The sequence below is a fragment of the Cherax quadricarinatus genome, unplaced genomic scaffold (assembly GCF_038502225.1).
Source record: "Cherax quadricarinatus isolate ZL_2023a unplaced genomic scaffold, ASM3850222v1 Contig2561, whole genome shotgun sequence".
NCBI lineage: Eukaryota > Metazoa > Arthropoda > Malacostraca > Decapoda > Parastacidae > Cherax > Cherax quadricarinatus.
The window spans coordinates 1-25,728 of NW_027197587.1; the positions used below are offsets into that span (position 1 = coordinate 1).

Genomic DNA, 25,728 nt, shown 5'->3' on the forward strand with positions numbered 1-25,728 from the left:
ATGATTAGGAGAATGCTAACAGGGTAGATGTAAACCATACCCCGGCCGGGATTGAACCCGCGGTCAGAGTGTCATTACCTTTGTACCTAGTTCAGCTATCAAAACTTTGGGGGCCCAGTCCCTGTACCCATTACGTACCTCTGTAATCTGTAAATACCTTTGTAACTTGTCATGATTGTGACGAGACCTACCTGGAGTTCATTACCTTTGTAAATTGTGAGTTCATTACCTTTGTAAATTGTGAGTTCATTACCTTTGTAAATTGTGAGTTCATTACCTTTGTAAATTGTGAGTTCATTACCTTTGTAAATTGTGAGTTCATTACCTTTGTAAATTGTGAGTTCATTACCTTTGTAAATTGTGAGTTCATTACCTTTGTAAATTGTGAGTTCATTACCTTCGTAAATTGAGAGTTCATTACCTCTAACTTGCTCAGCTATCAAAACTTTGGAGTCCAGTCCCTGGACCAATTATGTACCTCTGTAATCTTTTGACTACCGCCCACAGGATGGGTATGGGGTGCATAATAAACATATTAAACTAAGGTCAGAGTCTCTCAAAACTCCAGCCCGTCGCGTTAGCCACTAGACCAGCTAGCCACAATAAGATTCGTCCAACTAGGTATATTTCTACACCATAGGAAGGGCTGGAGTTTTGAGACTCTGACCGCGGGTTCAATCCCAGCCAGGGTATGGTTTGTTTGCAATCGTGTCATTACGATTTCTTGAGTCAGGGTGAATGTAAATATTCCATGTTTTTTATAGTCTAAAGATATGCACACATGTTCTTTGTGGATATAACTCAAAGTATAGTAGGATACAAGCATTGTACCTTCTGAACTATTGTTTCTGATGCTGGGTCGCCATAGTATCTGTTTTAAGCGGTACACCAAAATCCAGCACAAAATCCAGACAACGATTGTTCAGTCCTTCAAGTGTGAGGATATTTTCTCCACTTAACCGCGGAAAGATTGATTTCATCAAAATTTTGTGACTTAATTTATTACAGGTGAAAATGATTACAACGGTAAGTTGATACACGAGACATTGTACAATATTTGGGTATCTGTTCTGGGAACATTTCACCACGCAGTGGCTTCAGTCCAATCCAGAGAAAGGTGTAGTAGTAGTCTGAGGTAATCACTCAGCCGGGAGTCGATGTTAGTTCATCGACTCCAGGTTGAGGGACTGATTACACCAAAATCAACTTTCAACTTCTCTGCATTGGACTGAAGCCAGTGTGTGGTGAAACATTTCCAGAATAAAGATATCCAAATATTTCAAATTTCTCATTTATCAACTTTTCAGTTTTTCACACCGACAAGTAAATGTGTTATATAACATAATTATCATATGTAATCCCAGAAAACTGGGATCACCTGAAGATTACATCCCTCAAGCCAAACATTCTATCCTAGTTTTTCTTGAGCGATTATTAGTTTGTAGCAATACAATAGTGTGGCCCGGTGGTCTGGTGGCTAAAGCTCCCGCTTCACACACGGAGGGCCCGGGTTCGATTCCCGGCGGGTGGAAACATTCGACACGTTTCCTTACACCTGTTGTCCTGTTCACCTAGCAGCAAATAGGTACCTGGGTGTTAGTCGACTGGTGTGGGTGGCATCCTGGGGGACAAGATTAAGGACCCCAATGGAAATAAGTTAGACAGTCCTCGATGACGCACTGACTTTCTTGGGTTATCCTGGGTGGCTAACCCTCCGGGGTTAAAAATCCGAACGAAATCTTATCTTAATACTTAGAGCCTTGCTAAAATTTCTTAATACAGTAGGACCCCGTATCCGCGGGGGTTACGTTCCAAGGTTCTGCCACGGATACCGAAACCGTGGATAGTAGCAAACCCTATACAAGTCCTATACATACCTGTTAAAAGGTTTAATTGATAAATTATGCTCTGTAAGTAGAGAATTATCATTTCTTCACTTCACAACTTGTGTTTAGTCTTTTAAGAACTAACAGCTTCTCTAATTTTGCACTTTGGGGCTGTTATTGTATAAAATTAATAGGTATTTTTAGGCTACAGTCAACCGTGGATAACTGAAACTGCGGATACTGAATCAGTGGATACGGAGATTCTACTGTACTAATCTATAATTTGAGAATCTGTTTACTGTACACTGCTTCCCTTGTATGCATCTTAGTGACAAACATTGCAGTGGTGACGGCCTAACTTAATTATAATTGTTAGTTATAACAGCGAATTTATTTTTGGGACAGCAAATATTTATGAATATGAATGAAAATGTAGGAGAATTATAAATTCTGTTATGAGTAGTGTATAGCATTAGTGAACTAGGATTTATGACCGCTGGTCACTGAGATCATCTCCGCAGATAACGAGTGTGCGGGTCAGCAGAAGTTATTCCTTGGGAAACGCAAGACAGTGACACCAGAGGACACTGATCACAGGTGTGTTGCTAAACAAGTTTTTTTTTTTTTTTTAGAGAAATAACCCATGTATAATTCACTGTAAGCCGAGCGGGACTTTATCATGAGATAGACGGCTTAGTTGCCTCTGTTCTACAGCTTAGTTGCCTCTGTTCTACGGCTTAGTTGCCTCTGTTCTACGGCTTAGTTGCCTCTGTTCTACAGCTTGGTTGCCTCTGTTCTACAGCTTGGTTGCCTGTTCTACAGCTTAGCTGCCTCTGTTCTACAGCTTAGTTGCCTCTGTTCTACAGCTTAGTTGCCTCTGTTCTACAGCTTGGTTGCCTCTGTTCTACAGCTTGGTTGCCTCTGTTCTACAGCTTGGTTGCCTCTGTTCTACAGCTTGGTTGCCTCTGTTCTACAGCTTGGTTGCCTCTGTTCTACAGCTTGGTTGCCTCTGTTCTACAGCTTGGTTGCCTCTGTTCTACAGCTTGGTTGCCTCTGTTCTACAGCTTGGTTGCCTCTGTTCTACAGCTTAGTTGCCTCTGTTCTACAGCTTGGTTGCCTCTACTACAGCATGGTTGCCTCTACTACAGCATGGTTGCCTCTCTACTACAGCATGGTTGCCTCTACTACAGCATGGTTGCCTCTCTACTACAGCATGGTTGCCTCTACTACAGCATGGTTGCCTCTACTACAGCATGGTTGACTCTACTACAGCATGGTTGCCTCTACTACAGCATGGTTGCCTCTCTACTACAGCATGGTTGCCTCTACTACAGCATGGTTGCCTCTCTACTACAGCATGGTTGACTCTACTACAGCATGGTTGACTCTACTACAGCATGGTTGCCTCTCTACTACAGCATGGTTGCCTCTACTACAGCATGGTTGCCTCTCTACTACAGCATGGTTGCCTCTACTACAGCATGGTTGCCTCTCTACTACAGCATGGTTGCCTCTCTACTACAGCATGGTTGCCTCTCTACTACAGCATGGTTGCCTCTCTACTACAGCATGGTTGCCCCTCTACCACAGCATGGTTGCCTCTCTACCACAGCATGGTTGCCTCTCTACCACAGCATGGTTGCCTCTCTACCACAGCATGGTTGCCTCTCTACTCTACCACAGCATGGTTGCCTCTCTACCACAGCATGGTTGCCTCTCTACAACAGCATGGTTGCCTCTCTACAACAGCATGGTTGCCTCTCTACAACAGCATGGTTGCCTCTCTACTACAGCATGGTTGCCTCTCTACTACAGCATGGTTGCCTCTCTACTACAGCATGGTTGCCTCTCTACTACAGCATGGTTGCCTCTACTACAGCATGGTTGCCTCTACTACAGCATGGTTGCCTCTACTACAGCATGGTTGCCTCTACTACAGCATGGTTGCCTCTACTACAGCATGGTTGCCTCTACTACAGCATGGTTGCCTCTACATGGTTGGCATGCCTCTACAGCATTGCTCTATACAGCATGGCTGCCTCTACAGCATGCCTCTACAGCATGGTTGCCTCTACAGCATGGCTGCCTCTACAGCATGGTTGCCTCTACAGCATGGTTGCCTCTACAGCATGCCTCTACAGTTGCCTCTACAGCATGGCTGCCTCTACAGCATGGCTGCCTCTACAGCATGGTTGCCTCTACAGCATGGTTGCCTCTACAGCATGGTTGCCTCTACAGCATGGTTGCCTCTACAGCATGGTTGCCTCTACAGCATGGTTGCCTCTACAGCATGGTTGCCTCTACAGCATGGCTGCCTCTACAGCATGGCTGCCTCTACTACAGTTTAGGATCATTCACTTGAGAGAAGGCATCTTAATATCTGAGAAGTCCTCTTAATCGATAGAACTAAAAATTACCCTCTTACCTTGGATATAATCTGCTTTCAGTTTCCCTGGCACTGTGTGACTCCCAAGGGTCTAGCGCTTCCCTCGTAAATCTAACACCCTTGTCAATACATGATAGATATTTTGATTATTCTGTGTTAGTAATACCACAAAGCTTTCTCTTGATCCTGACCTTGAGCATATAAGACGCAAGGTGGGAAGGGGGGAAGGCGCGCCATGTATTCCAGAAAATACGGTAGACTATAAAAGACATTTTCTGATTAGAGGAAAGGCTTTGGTTTTTAGAATTAAATATGCACAAAGTGGCTCAGTTGGTAGCTATTATAGTTTGGCAATGAGAGACCGGGGTTCGATCCCCGGTACAAGTAGAAGCATTAGCGTAATGAGTCCTGGAAATCAGTCCTGGAATATGATTTTGAAGCCTGAGACACTTGTTACCTCCAAGATTCCCAAATGTAGCACGTTTAGCCAACCACTGGCTTCATCAGTCCAATACAAAGAACAATGGTGATAAAAAAAGGAGTTTGAGGTAATCAGTCCCTCAGCCTGGAGTCTGATCAGTCCGTCAATCTTGAGACTGGACTGGACACATCGACTCCAGGTTGAGGGACTGATTACCTCATTCTCATCATCGTTGCAAAAGTCTCATTCTTTAACTAGGTTTTCCTAACCATTTACATCACACTTTGAAATATCAATGTAATAAGGAGAGGGAATAACATTTCTGTATTTAATTTGTACCAACTTTCTTTATTTTTACCAGCTAACATAAGTTCTTTATCCAGGCTGAGTTCGGCGCTTCCACCTCGAGGCTTGAAGGACGGATGTGATATCCTTAATGCCACGCCCCTCAATCTATTAACTACAGACGTCAAAGATCCTTTTCTAACACACACGTTGGTGACTGAGGGCGGCAAGAGTCAACGGGAAGTTTGGGTTACTCCATCTGAAAGAAACTCTAGCAAGAACGATAGGAAGTAAGTTATCCAGGAAGAAGAAAATGCCACAATACTGTGACTCCAACAATGACGACGTTTTGATCCGACTTGGACCATTTACAATGGAACCTCGGTACTCAAACTGCTCCCTACTCGAACAATTCGTTATTTGAATGCTTTAGTAAAAAAAATAGCTTGGTAGTCGACTGTTTGCTCGGTACTCGACCAAAGAAACACAACCTGCCAGAACTTCCTTGTAAACTATTCCTTTTTTTTTCCATTTCTGTTTTTTTTTTTTTTGTATAAATAAATCACCATGGGGCCTAAGAAGATTAGTGATAAGAGCCAATGAAAAACTAAGTTTTTGGAAAAAATTCGTTCGGTAGTCGAACAGATCGGCACTTGTACAGCTTTCTGTAATGAATTAAGTTCGAGTACCAAGGTACTACTATACAAGCCACAGTGGGACTTTTAAATGGTTCCAAGTCGGACCGAGATGTCATAAGCTTTTCTCTCCGATGTGCAGGTTATTTGTTTAGTTATCCAGGGTAGCGAGCGACTGGTAGCGCCAAAGTTGTTTGTTTAGCAAATCTATCCTAGTATCAGTTAATGAACTTACATAGTTATTCTTGCTTTAGTCTCTTAAGCCCTGGTGGGCTTAGTGCTTAGTTTTGATTATAATAAACCCATAAAACCGTATAATTAATAGTTAAAAGTTTTAAATTGTGGAACGGGTGGAGGATTGTCCTAATCCTCTCAGGCCAGTGCGTCAGCCATTTGACAAATTGGCTCTAGTGATATACATAGTGATATGACAGAACCTGCTTGCCGATTGGTTAACGAACTGGCCTATGAGATTTAGGATTCGATTGCCATGGGTTCGTATTCCAGCCCGGACTCGTGTTACGATCTCATGTCATTGTTAAATAAGTTTATTTAGGTATACACATAGTTACATAGATTATCATACATGCATCCATTGGGATGTATCATACATACATCCATTGGGATGAACCAGGTATGAATAATATGAAGAGCTGGATTTACCTAATCTAGAATCAAAACGTTTCAACTCTTTTCAGGTGTTCTGAGACTACTCCATATGGCAGACCACTGGCCTTAAATTTTGAAGAAATGTCTGGGCGGGACTCCGAGGCCAGGTTAGTCAAGGTCATGTTCATCTAGAATACCAAGTAATATAACCTAGATACCTGTCAAGTGGTCTAGCTAGAACCCTTGTGCAATATTTACACACATCAAGTGGTCTAGCAAGAACCCTTCTGCAATATTTACACACCATGTCAAGTGGTCTAGCAAGAACCCTTCTGCAATATTTACACACCATGTCAAGTGGTCTAGCAAGAACCCTTCTGCAATATTTACACACCATGTCAAGTGGTCTAGCAAGGACCCTTCTGCAATATTTACACACCATATCAAGTGGCCTAGCAAGGACCCTTGCCAAGTGCTATCTGTACCCTTACACAAAGCAATTTGAGAGTAAAGGATCGTAATTAAAATTTGCATGTTCCTGAATTTAAGAAGCTCTGAAGAGCTATAACAGATTTTTCAAAATATTTTTTGTCATGGTCACGTAATTTCCACAGTACAGTAGCTGTCGAGGTTCATGTGAACCTTTCCAATATGAACCTGAAAATTATTCTGCTGAACACTTGAACTAGAGCGTCAACTGTGTTCATTCAGGTATCAGAATTTATTTGATTCAATAGAAAACATAACACGGGTAGCAACAGTGAAAAAAAGTGAAATTCCAAGCTCGGTTCCTGGCACTAGATCACGAAAACGTTTTGAATTTATAATTCACTGCTATTATTTTGCATTTATTGATATAAACTGTTTACTGTGACCTTGCTGTTAAAACGTGTATAGAATATTGTTTGTAAGGTATGAATTAATTTTAAATATTATACAAGTAATTGCAACAAATCCAAATCACGATTATTCCCTTGGGTATGGATTTTTGTGTTGTACTAATTAGTGCAAATTGTAATTATAATTAGTATTGGTATGACCCTTGTAAAGCTAATTATAATTAGTATTGGTATGATCCCTGTAAAACTAATAATTAGTATTGGTATGACCCTGTAAAACTAATTATTATTAGTATTGGTATGACCCTTGTAAAGCTAATTATAATTAGTATTGGTATGACCCTGTAAAACTAATTATAATTAGTATTGGTATGACCCTGTAAAACTAATTATTATTAGTATTGGTATAACTAATAATTAGTATTGGTATGACCCTTGTAAAACTAATTATTAGTATTGGTATGACCCTAATAATTAGTAAACCCCTGCTAATTATAATTAGTATTGGTATGACCCTGTAAAACTAATTATAATTAGTATTGGTATGACCCTGTAAAACTAATTATAATTAGTATTGGTATGACCCTTTATTAATTAGTATTGGTAAAACTAATAATTAGTATTGGTATGACCCCTGTAAAACTAATTATAGTTAGTTTTACCAGCTAAGAGCTGTTATCTTGCCTCAACTCATTTCAAAGCTTAGCCTATCTGAGGTATACCCCCTTCAGGGATGCCACACTCACCAGTCGACCAACACCCAGGTACCTACTTAATGCTAGGTGGACAGGAACAGCTGGTGTTAGGTGATGCACTGTGTTGATCGTTATGAAATTTTTTTAGTAAATTAAAAACAATTTTTTTTATTCAGCTTCATATAATTTTTAATTCTGGACTTTTCAAAATTATGCCTAAAATTTTAATTTAGGTCGTTTTGCCGAATTTTCGGAAAGTATTTGTTAGAAAACATTGGTAAAAAATTAAATAATTTAGGCTCGTGTTCACGAGTCGAAATGACTGAAAAATGGAGCAAAGATCGTGTGTCCCGTAGCTCAGTTGGTAGCGCACTCGCCTCGCGCAATGTTCGTGGTTTGATCACCGGTACTGGTGGAAACATTGGACGTGTTATTTAATAATTGCTGTCACTGCAGTTAGTAGGTACCTGGGTGTTATCTTAAACCTACTGTCACTGTTCACCTAGCAGTAAGTAGATACTTTGGTAACTTACACCTGCTGTCATTGTACACGTAGCAGTAAGTAGGTATCTGGGTGTTACCTTACACCTACTGTCACTGTTCACCTAGCAGTTAGTAGGTACCTGGGTGTTTCCTTATTCCTGCTGTCACTGTCCACCTAGCAGTTAGTAGGTGCCTGGGTAACTTAAACCACCTGTCACTCTTCACCTAGCAGTAAGTAGACACCTGGGTGTTTCCTTACTCCTGCTGTCTCTGTCCACCTAGCAGTTAGTAGGTACCTGGGTGTTTCCTTACACCTGCTGTCACTATTCACCTAGCAGTAAGTAGGTGCCTGGGTAACTTACACCTACTGTCACTGTACACCTAGCAGTAAGTAGACACCTGGGTGTTTCCTTATACCTGCTGTCTATGTAGACAGCCTGTACTGTCTGCACAGACAGCCCATGCTGTCTGCCAGCTTAGTTCATATTTCGCGCCACTCAGGTGCTGCCATCTATAGGCCTTGCCACTTCAGTATGCCCAGACTTGCCTCGCTCTCACTCACACAGCGGCCTGGCATCAAGACACAAGTACTCCCAGCTCTCTCTCGTGGCATGGCCCTGCCCGGGCCATGGGCACAAACACACAAGCCTGTGTAACCCACCACGACTTATCAATAAAGTAAGAAGCCTCCGAAGAAGTATATCATTAACCACCGCTCTACAGCCTACCAAACAACCCCCATTATAAATGGTGACAGCGGTGCTCCACAGCAGTTGTGTTTGCCCCGCGAAGGAGGAAGAGAGTTATGAAGTCATCTTCACTTCATCACCCTACACATGAAGCATCCGTCTCTCAACGAGTTATCCGGATGTTGTGTCTGCACGTTTGAGCATCCAGACACAGGTACAAGCAGGATCCAGCCGAAATTTGCCGAAATTCTCCGAGAATTGTGAGTGGCGTCCCAGTGACTCCACGCTACAGTGTCCCACGCTGTTTCTCAAGTCACGTGTTCAGCGTCACTTGTATGTTGCTGTTGTTGTTCAGCTCAGCACAGCTGTTTCAGCAAGCCAGAGGTGAGTTTTGTGGTGATTTCTGCGTCCAGTGTGAGCTCCCCTGTGTTTGTGGGTGGAGGAGGAGGAGGAATGGCCAGATGCCCGCCCTGCCATACACTCACGCACGCTCCTCGCCACCAGCCTACCATACACCACTCACCACTGCCCACTCCCTCTGCTGTGTTTTCTGCTGTTTTCCATGTGAATTCATTGCCAGAGCTGTGTATCCGAGTGCCCGAGGCCACTCGAAGCTACGTGGATTACAGCATGCCACGTAGATCACGAAAGCCACGTGGATCGACAGGCCCACGTGGGTGTGGCCGATGTCACGTAGACCTACAAAGCCACGTGACGTTACCAGATGTCCCAGGCCACATGCTGTGGTCTGCTGCCCGCATCACATTGACGTCACCTCACGATGTCTGCTGATGTCACCTCACGATGTCTCCCTGACGTCACCTCGAGATGTCTGCTGACGTCACCTCACGATGTCTGCACCTCGAGATGTCTGCTGACCTCACGATGTCTGCTGACGTCACCTCACGATGTCTGCCTGACGTCACCTCGAGATGTCTGCTGACGTCACCTCGAGATGTCTGCTGACGTCACAGTGCTGCTGACGTCACCTCGCGACATCACGCCTGACATCACATGATGTCACCATCGAGTGTCTAGTAATTATTTCATTATTGTCGAGAAGATTGAGAGAAGATATATGTCGTGTGTTAATTAATTCCTCTTAGTCAGTGTTCTCACATTTTAGTATATGTCTTAGTGTCAGTTTTATGCGCAGAAAAGCATCATTTGCTGTTTAAGCCATGTTGTACCGTATGTACAGCGGTGTGTTTGTAAGTTCCGTGTGTCCAGTGAGGTCTGGCCCAGCCAGACCTGAGTAGCACCACTGTGTTAGTCACCCTTGTGACCAGTGTTTGACAGCTGATTTCTCAGCCCTGAGCGTATGAGCCCCCTTGTACAGAAAGCTTTTATGCTCGTCGCTCGTGATGTTCTGCAGAATCGTACCTGCTACGATTCCCATCGAGATTTGTTTCACTTCACCTCCAGACCGTCAGAGTGCAGTTATATGTAGAGAAACAAGTCTGGGGACGCTTAGGCTAACCTCTGCTATAACTCCAGCTGTCGAGAGATGATACTCGTCAAGCCGCAGCCAGCCCTGTCGGCAGGTGTTGTGTCAGCCTCGTGTCACAAGCTTCAGTGAGCAGCCTGCACAAAGATGATGTCACTTTGACTGCTAGCTCGCTCACTGCAGTCTGGTGTATGATGTTACGACTCCCAGATGTTTCGCCCAGTCGTCTCTGCCACGACTCGCTCCACAACTCGCTCCACGCTCGCCGGCAGTGACAGCCCAGTGACAGTAGCAGTCGAGAAGTGTCCTCCTGAGTCGCTTGCCAGAAGTCCTGCCCAGTTGCCGAGTTTTGTCGACGCCTCACTCGAGGGCACCAGTATGTCGTGCCCCAGGTTGAGTGAAACCTGCAGCGACTCCTACGATGTCTTCTTCACCGTTCCAGAGGAAGATGTCCGTATGTTGTGTTCTGTGCCCTGTTTACGTCACAGTAGCTCAGCCGCAGCGGTGTTAATGATCGGAGGCTTCTTACTTTATTGTTAAGTAGTGGTGGGTTACACCTGTGTTGCCCACGAGAGAGAGCAGTATCTGTCCAGAGTCTGGGCAGTGGCAAGGCGTGGCAGCACCAGCATGCCGCGAAATATGAACTAATACACTTGCAGACGACGCTCACTGCCAGATTTGACCACGATGTTTATGCACTTACCGGGGATCCCATAGTTCAATGGATGTTAATGGGGTACAAACATAATTGTAAATGCATAGTGTGACCTTAAAGAAGGTTGCAAGCAAATAGCGCTTGGAAGACGGTAAAAGCATTGTACGTTTCGTGATTACATGGTTGACGTTTCTGAAGGATTGTTTCGCCCAGCCATTACGGAGGTGATATTGAGGGACATCACGGAGAAACCTGCTAATTTAATTAGGAATGGTCTTTAGTGGGGGAGAAGTGAGGGGAGGAAAAGTGAGGAGGTAGGGAAAGGGGTGAGGAGGGGAGAAGAGATCTGCGTTATTTTGGAACGCTAGTGATTTTTAGTGTCTGATGTCAAAGCTTGAATGTACGCTGTTAAATGCTCTGGACATCATTTCTGAACACCAGTTTCCTACCAGGTCTACTAAACTGGGACGGGAATATTAGAAAGAAATTAATAAAAGCCCAGAAAAGTACTGTGTATAATGGAAGGTTAATTTCTACAAGCATTTCTGCCCTTGCTGGCAAATTAGGCAAATTTTGTCCCAGGATGCGACCCACACCAGTCCATTAACACCCAGGTACCTATTTTACTGATGGGTGAACATGGACAACTGGTGTGAGGAAATAGAGGTGTTCCATTCCCAGACTACTTTGCTGTAATTTCTAACCGTTTTTGCAATCTTTTGCAACAACGTTGATCTGATTTGATACATAAATGATTCTATTAAACCACGTATAGGTTTCTGACCTCCATCTTGTCATCAGTGCCGTAGTTGGGAGACTACTCAATCGAGTCTTCGCATCGGCCACATTCGTCTTACTCACGGGTATCGCATGGAGAGGCACCCTGTTCCACTGAGAATTGTCAGGTTCCAGTTTCCGTTAGCCACATTCTGTTGGACTGCCACTATCAACGAGCACACAGAATTTACCTCCATCGTCGTCATTGCTCTACTGCCCTTACTTTACCTTCCCTTCTTGCTGATGGACCCTATAACTAACTCGTTGACTTATTGACTTCAACTGATTGCCTGTACAAACTTTGATGCTGCCTCTAGCACTCCTCACAGCCGTTTCTACCTCTCCCTTCTACCCCTGCATTCTTCCCTGCCCCGCTGCGCTGTATGACCCTTATAGGTTTAGCGTTTTTTATTAGTGATTGAATGAGAGAAAATACAAAGTAGAAGCGGTGAATGAGACTCCATATAGTCTACAGCCTCGTCCTCTTCATTAAATTAGTTTATTCTCCGTGTATGTTACAAACCACACAACAGGTAAGGTTACTTAATATTAGCCAATTTCTATGTAATCTTCCTGTGGGAGGAGTTAGGATATACCACCAATATAATAAATTGGTAAGTGTTCCATATATGATATAACGAATGATTAGTAAGTAGACAAGATAAATTACCTAAATGTCGGGTCCACTTAAATATTTTTATTGCCAATTTATACTTGTATAATTCCACTTAAGTCAGTTCTACGGACATAATTTTTTGTAATAAAAATATAGGAACTATAATGTTCCTGATCCAGGGTCTCTGAGCTAGTTGGGGAGCTAGACAGTAGACACTGAAGGAAGGACATTGTATGCGACCCCCGAGTCCCTAAGTCCCACCAAGCCTCTAGGTCCTCTAGGATACATCACAAAAGTTGTAATTTTTATTTTCGTATCATGGATACCTTGTTTACCTGGAGGGGGCTTAGGGGATCAGCGCCCCCGGCTAGGTCTGAGACCAAGCCTCATGAGTAGGCAAGAAAGTTGTGGAGATGTCTCATGGTTCGTCTTTGACATAACCCACTTCCAGTGGGGAATCCCGCCTACCAGTGACTGTCTGCTATAACTCCCTCACCTGATGCCAGTATATAAGCACCAATCTTCATGCCTGTGCTTCAGATTCTTCAAGACTTCGGTGCTCTTCACCTCGTCTTTTGTGTATAATTCTAGTCTTCCCGTTATGACCTTGATTTTGTAATGATATACACTAGATGGCGAAACGTCTACAAATAGATACCCAGAAAAGGTTTCTTGAAATTTTTTGTGTAGTTTGAAGATTAAAATGCAATACCCACCATAGTATTTTAAGTGTTGAGTAAATAAAATATATCTAATCTCCATACACAGTTCGTGGGGTGGAGGAAGCAGCCAGGGCTACCAGGATGCACTTGGTAGTCTAGACTATCCACCCGAGGAGACCAGCACTACACGCTACGCTATTACTACTAGAGGTAGGTTCCTCACCTGAGACCAGCAGTACATGCTATGTTATCACCAGAGGTACGTTCCTCACCTGAGACCAGCAGTACATGCTATGTTATCACCAGAGGTACGTTCCTCACCTGAGACCAGCAGTACATGCAATGTTATCACCACCAGAGGTAGGTTCCTCACCTGAGACCAGCAGTACATGCTATGTTATCACCACCAGAGGTAGGTTCCTCACCTGAGACCAGCAGTACATGCTATGTTATCACCACCAGAGGTAGGTTCCTCACCTGAGACCAGCAGTACATGCTATGTTATCACCACCAGAGGTAGGTTCCTCACCTGAGACCAGCAGTACATGCAATGTTATCACCACCAGAGGTAGGTTCCTCACCTGAGACCAGCAGTACATGCAATGTTATCACCACCAGAGGTACGTTCCTCACCTGAGACCAGCAGTACATGCCATGTTATCACCACCAGAGGTACGTTCCTCACCTGAGACCAGCAGTACATGCTATGTTACCACCACCAGAGGTACGTTCCTCACCTGAGACCAGCAGTACATGCTATGTTATCACCACCAGAGGTAGGTTCCTCACCTGAGACCAGCAGTACATGCTGTTATCACCAGAGGTACGTTCCCCTTTTATGGTATCATCATAGTTTTTGCCAATCTTAACGTTGGATCATAAGATATGGTGGGATTTGATAGGTTTAAGAGGTATAGCATCTCAACAGTATAAACAGCATTTGGAGGATAGTTAAGCTGCTGTCGTTTTGCTCCCTCCATGTTTCGCCCAATGCCTGTGTTGACTAACCCACGAGGAGAGATTTAGCCTCTGGATACTGAATTGGCAAGTAAGGGTACAAGATTTCGGCATAATTAACGGATTTCTCTCAGTATTTGCTAATATTTGCTTTTCTTGGTGCTCGCTTAATAATGGTCTTGTAGCAATACCATGAGTTTTGTGATTTCTGCCATAATCTTTATAAATGTTATTCCATTAAGATTTCCAGTTTGTGTTCCAGTTAACTTCGAATTGCTAGGTTTTTTCAATGTCTGTTTTTTTAAGGATAGATTTGGCAAGGGTAACCGAAGTTTATATATAATTATTCGTTAACCAGATATGAAAGTGTGGCTAATGTCTGGCTTCGTGGGGAATATCATAGTGCTAGTTTCCCGTGGAAAATGAGAATGGTTTCCTTAGTCCCGGTGTTGTCAAATTAACAGTTTTATCTTTGACAGGATCGCCAGATTGGGGAGACATCCCCCTTTGCATTTTTGGGGGGGGAACGAAAACTATGGGGAGATGGGAAGAGTGGGGAAATGTTTAGAAAGTTCGTTTTCATTTTGTCACGAGTGCAAATTAACCTCGCATGTCAAAGCTGGTGTTTCAATTTCTTGCCTGGACAGGGGTAAGGCCAACACTGTCACAGCTGCCGTGGTCACCGTGGAGGAGTGATCAACGGAGATTTCACACTCCTGTTAGCTCCCGCGACGCCTACAACAGGAGATTGCATCGACGCCGACAAGTGGGCTGGTGCTTGATACTAACTGGTTTTCTGTTCCTGATAGCTTCAGCTGTCACTGTTCTTGTGGTTGAAGGTGAGTACCTTGTTCCGCCAGCCTTGGTATTTTCATTATAGTTAACATGACTCACGAAATTGCAATGACACGATTACAAACCAACCATACCACTGGCGGGATTGAACCCGCGGTCAGTCAAAACTCCAAACCGTCGCGTTAGCCGCTGGACCAGCTAGCCACAACCTTCCTGTGGTGTACAAATATACCTAGTTGGACGAATCTTATTGTGGCTAGCTGGTCCAGTGGCTAACGCGACGGTCTGGAGTTTTGAGTGACCGCGGGTTCAATTCCGCCCGTGGTATGGTTCATTATAGTTACTTTCCGTTTCCTTTCTTGATTATAAATGTTCCGTTGCTGGGTTGGTAGTGCATTCTGCTTACACTTTGTGATTCGATCCCCGGTATGGATGGAAACAGTGGGCGTGTTTCCTCAAGACACCTGCTGTCCCTGTTCCCCTAGCAGCAAGTAGATACCTGGGTGTTAGTGGACTGGTGTGGGTGGCATCCTGGGTATAAAATTAACCAAAGTTTCCAGAAATGTTCTGCATAACCAGGGACACACTATATAGTACGTCACTGATATCAGCTATGGTCTGTAGAAATACTGCATTCACGAGGCGAGATCCACGCCCGCCAAGAAAGGTAATTAGATTTTATAAGAAGCTACACAACGTTCTGGCCTCTATAACGGTACTTGGGAGTTTGTTCCACTCATCCACAACTCTATTACCAAACCAGTACTTTCCTATATCCTTCCTGAATCTGAATTTTTCCAACTTAAAACCATTGCTGCGAGTCCTGTCTAGGCTAGATATTTTCAGCACACTATTTACATCCCCTTTATTTATTCCTGTCTTCCATTTATACACCTCAATCATATCCCCCCTAATTCTACGTCTTTCTAGAGAGTGCAGGATTCCCGGCGGGTGGAAACATTTCGACACATTTCCTTACACCTGTTGTCCTGTTCACCTAGCAGCAAATAGGTACCTGGGTGTTAGTCGACTGGTGTGGGTCGCATCCTGGGGGACAAGATTAAGGACCACAATGGAAATAAGTTAGACAGTCCTCGATGACGCACTGACTTTCTTGGGTTATCCTGGGTGGCTAACCCTCCGGGGTTAAAAATCCGAACGAAATCTTATCTTAGTCTATCCTCATAGGGAAGGTTTCTGATACATGGGATCAACTTTGTCATCCTCCTTTTGTACATTTTCCAGAGCATTTATTTAGGAAAGAGAGTTGGAAATATTTGGATCTCATTGATATCGGATACTTTCCTTAACGGGAAGTAAATATTGAATAGCCACTGACGGACTATATTACAATTAGTTGGCTCAGGGCTGTTTGGCGAAGGCCCCCGGGCTGCTGGTGAGGGGCCACCATGGCCGCTCACACCCGATAGCTCCACAGGCCTACCAGGTTTGAGGGCCATGACATTATTTAAACAAAAATAACGTTAAATTAGTGTAGTTTTATGCTATATTTTAAACAGCCCTTGAACATTTGAAGGTGCAGACAATAGCACAGCTTAGATGGGACAAGCGACCTGGAGTGTCATCCTGGGCTTGGCATCCCTAGTTTTGAAGGTTCTCATTATCCATCCTGTCATTTTTCTAGCAGATGTTAAACATTGTTGTGATCGTTGACAGTGAGATCCTGTGACATTATCACTCCCAGGTCTTTCACATTAGATTTTCCCTCTATTGTGTGGTTGGAATTTTTTTTTTTATTCCGATAGTTTTAATTTCCTAGTTCCCATATCAGAGTAATGGAAATTTCTCATCATTGAACTTCATATTTTCTGCGGCCCATTTAAAGATTTGGTTGATGTCCGCTTGGAGTCTTGCAGCGTCTGCAATGGAAGTCATGCAAATTTGGGTGTCATCTGCAAAGAGACACTGTGCTGTGGCTGACCTCTGTCAGATACGAATGAGGAACAGGGTGGGAGCGAGTACTGAACCTTGTGGAACAGCGGTTGTCACAGTAGCAGCCCATGACTTTACTGTTACTGTACTCTATTTGTTAGGAAGTTATAGATCCATCTACCTACTTTTCCTGTTATTCTTTTGTCACGCATTTTGTCCGCCATTACACCATGGTCACACTTGTCGAAGGCTTTTGCAAAGTCTGTGTACTATATCTGCATTTTTTTTTTTGTCCTCCAGAGCATCCAAGACCATGTCATAGTGGTCCAGTAGTTGGTACTGGTAGAAGCGACCTGCTCTGAACCCATAATGCCCTGGGTTGTGTAACTGATTGGTATCTAAGTGGGTGGCGATCTTGTTTCATAGAACCCTTTCCATGATTTTTTTTTATATGGGACGTTAGTGATATATGCAATTGCTTTAATGCCCCTTATATGGAGGGAGGCTATGTCTGTTGTTTCTAGTTTCTGGGGTGACCCCTGTGTCCATAATTCCTCTCCATAGATTAGTGGATCCATGACAAAGTTGACCCCCTGTGACCATGCTCCCTCGCCATAGATTAGTGGATCCATGACTAGGTTGACCCCTGTGTCCATGCTCCCTCGCCATAGATTAGTGGATCCATATTCATCAGATGACAGAAGGGTGGAGGAGCGAAGTTCTCTTCAGCTGTCATTGAAGACACGACTACACCCCAGGAAGAGTATCGACGGCCTTGTAGCTTGTTCGGTCCCGTAGCTAGATTGCTAGCGGACCCAGCTCGCACACTGAGGTCCATGGCCCGATTTCCATTACTGGTGGAAAGATTACGACATGTATCCTGGAGATGACTGCTCTTTCTGTTCACCTATCAGTAAAATAGGTACCTGGGCATTAGTCGACAAGTGTGGAGGGTCTCATCCTGGGGTCAAAATTGACCTAACTTCCCAAAATACTCTCCATAAAATGTGATGACAGCTAAGCCTGTATACATTGTACATGTGCTTGTAGAAATAAATATTTATAATTAGAACTGCAATGCCTATTCAGGTTAGGTGGGGTCCTTGGCATAGGCTGTGGTATCTTAGTGTGATAATCAAGGTGTCCTTGTAGATGAATGGTTCAGAGAACCGACATGTTGATAAATTAGACACATGTGCAACTCTTGGGTATCTTTATTGAGGAAACGTTTCGCCACACAGTGGCTTCATCAGTCCATACGTAGGAGAGACTTGAAGAACAGGAGGAGAATGAGGTAATCAGTCCCTCAACCTTGAGTCGATGTGTTCAGTGAATCAATCTTGAGTAGAATACGGCACTGTGTGGCGAAACGTTTCCTCAATAAAGATACCCAAGAGTTGCACATGTGTCTAATTTATCAACATGTCGGTTCTCTGAACCATTCATCTACAAACCTGTCAGACACTGCAACTTCTTGGGATCTTAATACTTAGGAATTCTTCGCTTGCCTAATTCTTGGGCACGACCTACTTCCACATTGAACAAATGTGACACCACCTATGACTGCTGCACCTCTCCTGCCATACGGTTTATAAGCTGCTTCTCCGCTGATATGCCGTATTCTATTCAAGATTGATGGACTGAACACATCGACTCAAGGTTGAGGGACTGATTACCTCATTCTCCTCCTGTTCTTCAAGTTTCTCCTACGTATGGACTGATGAAGCCACTGTGTGGCGAAACGTTTCCTCAATAAAGATACCCAAGAGTTGCACATGTCTAATTTATCATATGCCGGAAAATACTATATTGAGAAATACGTAACTGGAAAAATTAACTTTTTATAGACTGAAATTGTAACTACAACAACTAATGTATTGTATATGAGAAACAATTGAATAGATGATAGGAACTTTGATTATAAATCAAAGACGTCTCTACAGACGTGCAAGCTGTTGAGAAAACACATGATCCAATACAGAGGAGAAAGGTTGAAGATCAGGAGTTTGAAGATACAGTTTCTCAGCCTGGAATCGCCGTGGCCTGGTGGATAGAGCTCTCGCTTCACACGTGGAGGGCGTGGGTTCGATTCCCATCGAAGGTAGAAACATTGGACGCATTTCCTTACACCTGTTAATGTTCACCCATCACCATCTGAAAACACTTCTGGAGCAGAGGCATGGACATTGGATTCTACCCTAAAACAACAGATATTAGAGCCAGCAAATAAAACCCCCCTAAATTCCACCAATACGACATTTGTCTTCGAAAACAGTGTCGAAAGCCGTCGATCCCCAAGATTTCCCTCCCCTGCCTACCCTCCAAAAAATCTCTAATCCTCCCATGCCCCTCACGCATACTTCGACCTGGTATCCCATACTGTCTGCAATTAATAACTAAGTCAAGCACCCTCTTCATGTGATTACCTAAAACCTTCCCAAAAATTTTATCAGAATACACAACACACGAGAGAGAGATCGCCCTATAGACACCCAGGGTCCTCTCCCCCCTCCTTTGGGAACCAAAACAACCACCCTCGTGCCCCACATTCCCCCCCATCACTCCCCCTTTCTTCATACAATTAAGCGAAGACACCAAACAATCTTTCATACAATCCCAATTTGCAACATAGAAATCATTAGGGATCCCATCAATCCCTGGTGCCTTTCCTCTACTCTAGCTAGTTACTGCCTCCCCACCTCCTGCTCACTGATCCTACCACCTAGTCCTACCCACTCCCCCTAAAGCACCCAAAATCCCTTCCCCTATAATCTCCCCCTCCCTATCCCCACCCTTGTCCTGCATTAATTTTTCCCTAAACCAATTATCCACATAGTTATTAATTCCATCAGTGGTACTCAAAACTTGCCCCTCCTTATAACCCCCCACCCTTTTACACATCTCTAAACCCATGATCGTAGTCCTCTACCATCTTTCCCCGAGCCTCCGCAATACACAACCCAACTGTCTCCCCACAACACCACCTCTATCCCCCCCCCCTCATTGTAGCGATCGTTTTGTATTTCCTTCGTTCTACCCCTCAGGTCCTCAATGTCCCCATACCTACCATGCCCACCCCCTTCATAACAATCATTCAGCTGCCCCTCAAGGTATTTCTGTAAACCAAACCTCCACCTCTCCTCCTCCCTTCCTCTTTTCTGATGATACTTTTTAATCCCTGGCTTAGCACATTACTCCCACCATCCCAAAACCACCACCACTTGGCCTTGAGCAGCTCAGAGAGGCCCCCACCAGTCCCTGAAAGCTAGCCCCTCATCCTCCCCTTGAAGTAATCTCATTCATTTTCCAATAACCAGCATACCTGGAGTTTACCTGGAGAGTTTCGGGGGTCAACGCCCCCGCGGCCCGGTCTCTGACCAGGCCTCCTGGTGGATCAGCGCCTGATCAACCAGGCTGTTGCTGCTGGCTGCACGCAAACCAACGTACGAGCCACAGCCCGGCTGATCAGGAACTGACTTTAGGTGCTTGTCCAGTGCCAGCTTGAAGACTGCCAGGGGTCTGTTGGTAATCCCCCTTATGTGTGCTGGGAGGCAGTTGAACAGTCTCGGGCCCCTGACACTTATTGTATGGTCTCTTAACGTGCTAGTGACACCCCTGCTTTTCATTGGGGGGATGGTGCATCGTCTGCCAAGTCTTTTGCTTTCGTAGTGAGTGATTTTCGTGTGCAAGTTCGGTACTAGTCCCTCTAGGATTTTCCAGGTGTATATAATCATGTATCTCTGCCATAATCGCACAATGGTCAGAAAACCCAATGTCTATCATCATCACATGTCCCACCATAATCCCCCCAGTTAAATAAACGTGATCTAATCTAGCAGCATAACCCCTTCACATCTCCCCTGACCACATCATAAACCCCCACAATATAGCCCTAAATGCCAAAAGCACACACCCCGCCCCTCGCGGCTCCACATCCTTATTCCTAATCGCACATTTCCAGTCACTGCCCAGAATAGAAATCATGGGTAACCCTGCAAATGGAAAAGCAAAACCACCTGTACAAAATCCACCTTTACTCTATTGTTACTATCTGCTGGCATATAAATCCCCATAAAACACACCCTGACCTCCCCTCATACCCCATCAACCCTCAAAAACCCTCTCCCCCCCCTTCTTCCCACTCTCACTCAAAAGGGGCTGGACTCCCTCAGCACCACCCCACCCTTTTTCCCTGAACTACCAGCAAACTTTCTGTAATCTTTCAACCTCGACTCTCTTCCATATTTGAAATTGTGTTCTTGAATGAAACGCACGCCAATGTCAAACCGTCGCAAAACACCCTCCACCCAAACATGTTTAACTTCACCCTTAAGGCCGTTCATATTTACAGTTAAACACTAAGATACAACAAAGGGGGCTTTCCTGTCTCTGACCTGTCTATAACACTCTTCGAAGCTCCTGCCTTCTCCCATGCACACTTCTTCCCCCTGGACCTCCTCCCTTCCCTATGCACTCTCCTGCCCTTTCCTGGCCACCCCCACCCAGGTCTTCTCACATGAATGTTGGGCTGGAGTGAGTACCTCGTCATCCGACGTATCGCCTTCCCTCTTTCTAGATTCACTCCATACCTCAATCCCTACACTTATCCCTGTGCACCAGAGCCTCCACCTGCTGCAACTGCAGCTCGCCAGTCCCCTTATCCGGTTTCTCTGCATCCTGTCCACACATAGCCTCCACAATCTTAATTCCCGTACCTACAGAGAAGACCACCTCTGCTGGTGCATCCAGAAAGGACGTTATCATCTGCAGGGGCAGAGATAAACCCTCCTGTAGTTCACTTGCCTCCACCACTGCTACAGGCCCCGGCTCAGTCCCAGGCCCAGGCCCATCCCCTGTGGGAGCTTGACACCACCGGCAGCGTCACACAATGCTCCTCCACTCTATCCACCGTGTCCAACCATTTCCCCTTGCCTTCCATATCCACAGGAGCAGTCGAAGATGCCACCAAAGGCGCCGACACCACTGGCACAGCCATGCCCGATGACCGCTGGGCTCGTGCCGTACCACACACGGCTGCCATGTGATCAAACTCACCACACAAACACGTCCTACGTTGTCCTGCAAAGGTCACAAAAACCCGTGTTCGAAAATCCTCCAAAACAACACAAGAGGGAATGGGTCTCCTCAAGATCATCAGGGTGTAAGAACCTTCGGGTAGCATAGATTCCTTCCGTCCATCGGCCCATCGTCGCAGCATGCACCTCGCCATATTGCCGAAACGCCTCGCAAATGTCCACATGTCACCCTCAAAGGAGCATTCCTGATTCTCACACAGGTGTAATATTTGGACGCATCCTGCAGTTGCACCTCTTATCTCAGTGATCACGGTGAGACGACGCCTGATACTGAGTCACCGTCCTCTCGTATGCTGCCACCGTGCAAAACCTAATGAAAATCCTGGATGTACCGTTCAGAGCAGTGCCATAAAGCTCGTCGTTGCCAATGCAGAACGTGTCCCTGATGATCGCCTGCAGCAGAACAGAGGCATTCGTCGGGTAGATTGCTCCCTTGACTGTAAACAGTGTTACTCCTGCGACAACTGGCTGCCATCTTGAAAACGGGAAGTTGCGCAAAAGAGTATCAGGAGCTACTGCGCAGCCCAACCTCCTGGCCCTAGAGCGAAGAGGTCAATGATATTGTACTATAATTTAATGCCGAGTTGCGTATTGCACAGTACTGTCAGCCATCCTAGTACCCCATGATATAAATTACCAGTTTTAGGAGCTTCCTTAAGTACATTTGGGAAGCATTGGAGAACAAGTCTGTTATAACTTGCAAAACCTGTATAACTACACATGATTGGTAAAATAATCATCTGTTAATGGACAGAACCCCATAGAAACCTGTTAAAAAGAGTAATATCTAAATTTCAAATATTTAGAGCAAGATAATTTATTGAAACATTTTAGCTAAAAACTGAAGTTTGTCAGAATACATAAAACTACACTAAATCGTCGAAATATTGAATAAAAAAAACCTTTCAGCACTTGTTTTTCAAAAATGAAAATCCCGTAAAAATCAATTATTTCTTTCTGCCAGTATTTGTGATATCTTCCGTCTACTCAAAAAAAATTTAATTCTTTCTGCCAGTATTTGTGATATCTTCCGTCTACTCAAAAAAAATTTAATTCTTTCTGCCAGTATTTGTGATATCTTCCGTCTACTCAAAAAAAATTTAATTCTTTCTGCCAGTATTTGTGATATCTTCCGTCTACTCAAAAAAAATTTAATTCTTTCTGCCAGTATTTGTGATATCTTCCGTCTACTCAAAAAAAATTTAATTCTTTCTGCCAGTATTTGTGATATCTTCCGTCTACTCAAAAAAAATTTAATTCTTTCTGCCAGTATTTGTGATATCTTCCGTCTACTCAAAAAAAATTTAATTCTTTCTGCCAGTATTTGTGATATCTTCCGTCTACTCAAAAAAATTTTAATTAATGTTGACAGTGCCGGCCCACAGGGATGGACTGCTGCTCCAGCCTGTCCAGTTGACATTTACCAACTTCATGGATGAAATAGATGTGGAAGGTTTGTGTAATTGCTAGTTTTTTAACCCTTAAACTCTCCAAGCAGATCTACATTCACTTGTGTAGTAGTCCAAAAGTAGATCTACACTTTTTTTTACATTTTCAGATATGACAAAAAAAAATATATCAGTTTTTTACATGTTTTCAATGTAAAAAAATTTTTTTACGTACTTTCAAATGTTGAAAAGACGTAGATCTACGTTTGGACCGTTTAAGGGTTAATGATGATGTTTTATTGATGCTTGTGAGGTTTTTTGATAGTTTTGGAATGCTGTAGTGTGTGTGTGTGTGTGTGTGTGTGTGTGTGTGTGTGTGTGTATTCGCCTAACTGTGGTTGCAGAGGTCGATTCATAGCTCTTGTCCCCTCTTCACTGGTTGCTGCAATGTCCATTCTGCTCCATGACCTTGATCATACCTCTTCTTAAAGCTGTGTATGGATCCTGCCTCCACTACCTCACTTCCTAACAACTCTGAAGAAATACTTCCTAACATCCCTTTGACTCAGATGAGTCTTCAACTTCTATCTCAACTTCTCAGAATTTTGTATATCGTTATTATGTCTCCTGTCCTCCAGTTTCGTCAGGCAGATTTCCCTTAACCTTTCCTCGTAGGACGTACCCCTTGGCTCCGGGACTAGTCTTGTTGCAAACCTTTGCACTTTCTCTAATTTCTTGACGTGCTGGACCGGGTAGGTGTGTGTGTGTGTGTGTGTGTGTGTGTGTGTGTGTGTGTGTGTGTGTGTGTGTGTGTGTGTGTGTACTCGCCTAAATGTACTCGCCTAAATGTACTCGCCTAATTGTGGTTGCAGGGGTCGAGACTCAGCTCCTGGCCCCGCCTCTTCACTGACCGCTACTAGGTCCTCTCCCTCTCTGCTTCCTGAGCTTTGTCATACCTCTTCTTAAAGCTATGTATGGTTCCTGCCTCCACTACTTCACTTGCTAGGTTATTCCACTTCCTGACGACTGTGACTGAAGAAATACTTCCTAACGTCCCTGTGACACGTCTGAGTCTTCAGCTTCCAGTTGTGACCCCTTGTCCCTGTGTCCCCTCTCTGGAACATCCTATCTCTATCCACCTTGTCTATTCCCCGCAGTATCTTGTATGTCGTTATCATGTCTCCCCTGACCCTTCTGTCCTCCAGTGTCGTCAGTCCGATTTCCCTTAACCTTTCCTCGTACGACATTCCCTTGAGCTCTGGGACAAGCCTTGTTGCAAACCTATGTACTTTCTCTAACTTCTTGACGTGCTTGACCAGGTGTGGGTTCCAGACTGGTGCTGCATACTCCAGTATGGGCCTAACATACACAGTGTACAGTATCTTGAACGATTCCTTATTAAGGTATCGGAACGCTATTCTCAGGTTTGCCAGGCTCCCGTATACTTGTGTGTGTGTGAACATGTCTGTATTTGTGTGCAATCGCCTAGTTGTGGCTGCAGGGGTCGAGTCACAGCTCCTGGCCCCGCCTCTTCACTGGCCGCTATTGTCACTCTTTCCGCTCCATGAGGTTCATCATACCTCCCCATACCTCTGTGTATGTATGTCTGCGCGTACGTATGTACGTGTGCGCGTGCGTCTGAGTCCCAGTATGCCTATGTTTTCATTAATTAGTTACATCCTTCAGGCTTCACAACTCTCCACTACGTTTTCCTGCAGAGTTTTCGTCAAATAATGACGTCGCTAGAGACTCGCCTGACGCTGAGGAACTATCACCTGACGTCTCGACCTCGCCTTACGCTGAGGAACTATCACCTAACGTCTCGACCTCACCTGACGCTGAGGAACTATCACCTGATGTCTCTACCTCACCTGACGCTGAGGAACTATCACCTGACGTCTCTACCTCACCTGACGCTGAGGAACTATCACCTGACGTCTCTACCTCACCTGACGCTGAGGAACAATCGCCTTACGTCTCGACCTCGCCTGACGTCTCGACCTCACCTGACGCTGAGGAACTATCACCTGAAGTCTCGACCTCACCTACCCGAGAACACCCCTTTCCTAACGTGCTTACCCATCCGTCTGTTCTCGTACAACCTCCCGTTGTCGTCCCAACCTTTCCAGGTAATTTGGAACCACTTTCAGAAAGGAATTCGACCAGCTACCCTTACCATAAGGAACATTCATCTCCGCCCAACAGCTACCAGAAACCAGGAACTTCTGTTCCTAACGCCATTACTGTGACGAGCACTTCCCCACACAGCAAAATACCTGTTCCTTTCCTGACGGTACTGTCTGAAGAGACAGTGGCTGTCTCGCCCACTGTCTCTACACTAACACCTGTGGTACATAATTTATCCACACCAAAGGACGATAATCATATTGAAATGATGGTTTCGCGTCCAGATTACCTTGAATCTGGAGGATTTAACTTAATTAAGGTTAAATAATTGTAGTAGTTTTTATTTACAGTTTGCATATTTGTTACTTGCAGTAGTGTATAGTAATTTTTTATTTAATTATATTTATAAGAAATTTTATTAAAAATACAATAGTGCGAAATGACTAA

General features: G+C 44.4%; 1 protein-coding gene across 1 annotated transcript; it reads left to right on the forward strand.

The window, feature by feature from the left end:
• Positions 1 to 1,008: 1,008 nt before the first annotated feature.
• On the forward strand, positions 1,009 to 25,728 carry LOC128701798 (microtubule-actin cross-linking factor 1, isoforms 6/7-like; the record flags this gene model as incomplete). Its single annotated transcript, XM_070081396.1, has 8 exons — positions 1,009 to 1,026; positions 2,348 to 2,423; positions 5,017 to 5,208; positions 6,252 to 6,329; positions 13,132 to 13,235; positions 14,630 to 14,821; positions 23,139 to 23,219; positions 24,873 to 25,728. Coding segments are annotated over 8 exons (1,478 nt in total), but the record flags the coding sequence as incomplete, so codon positions are not given.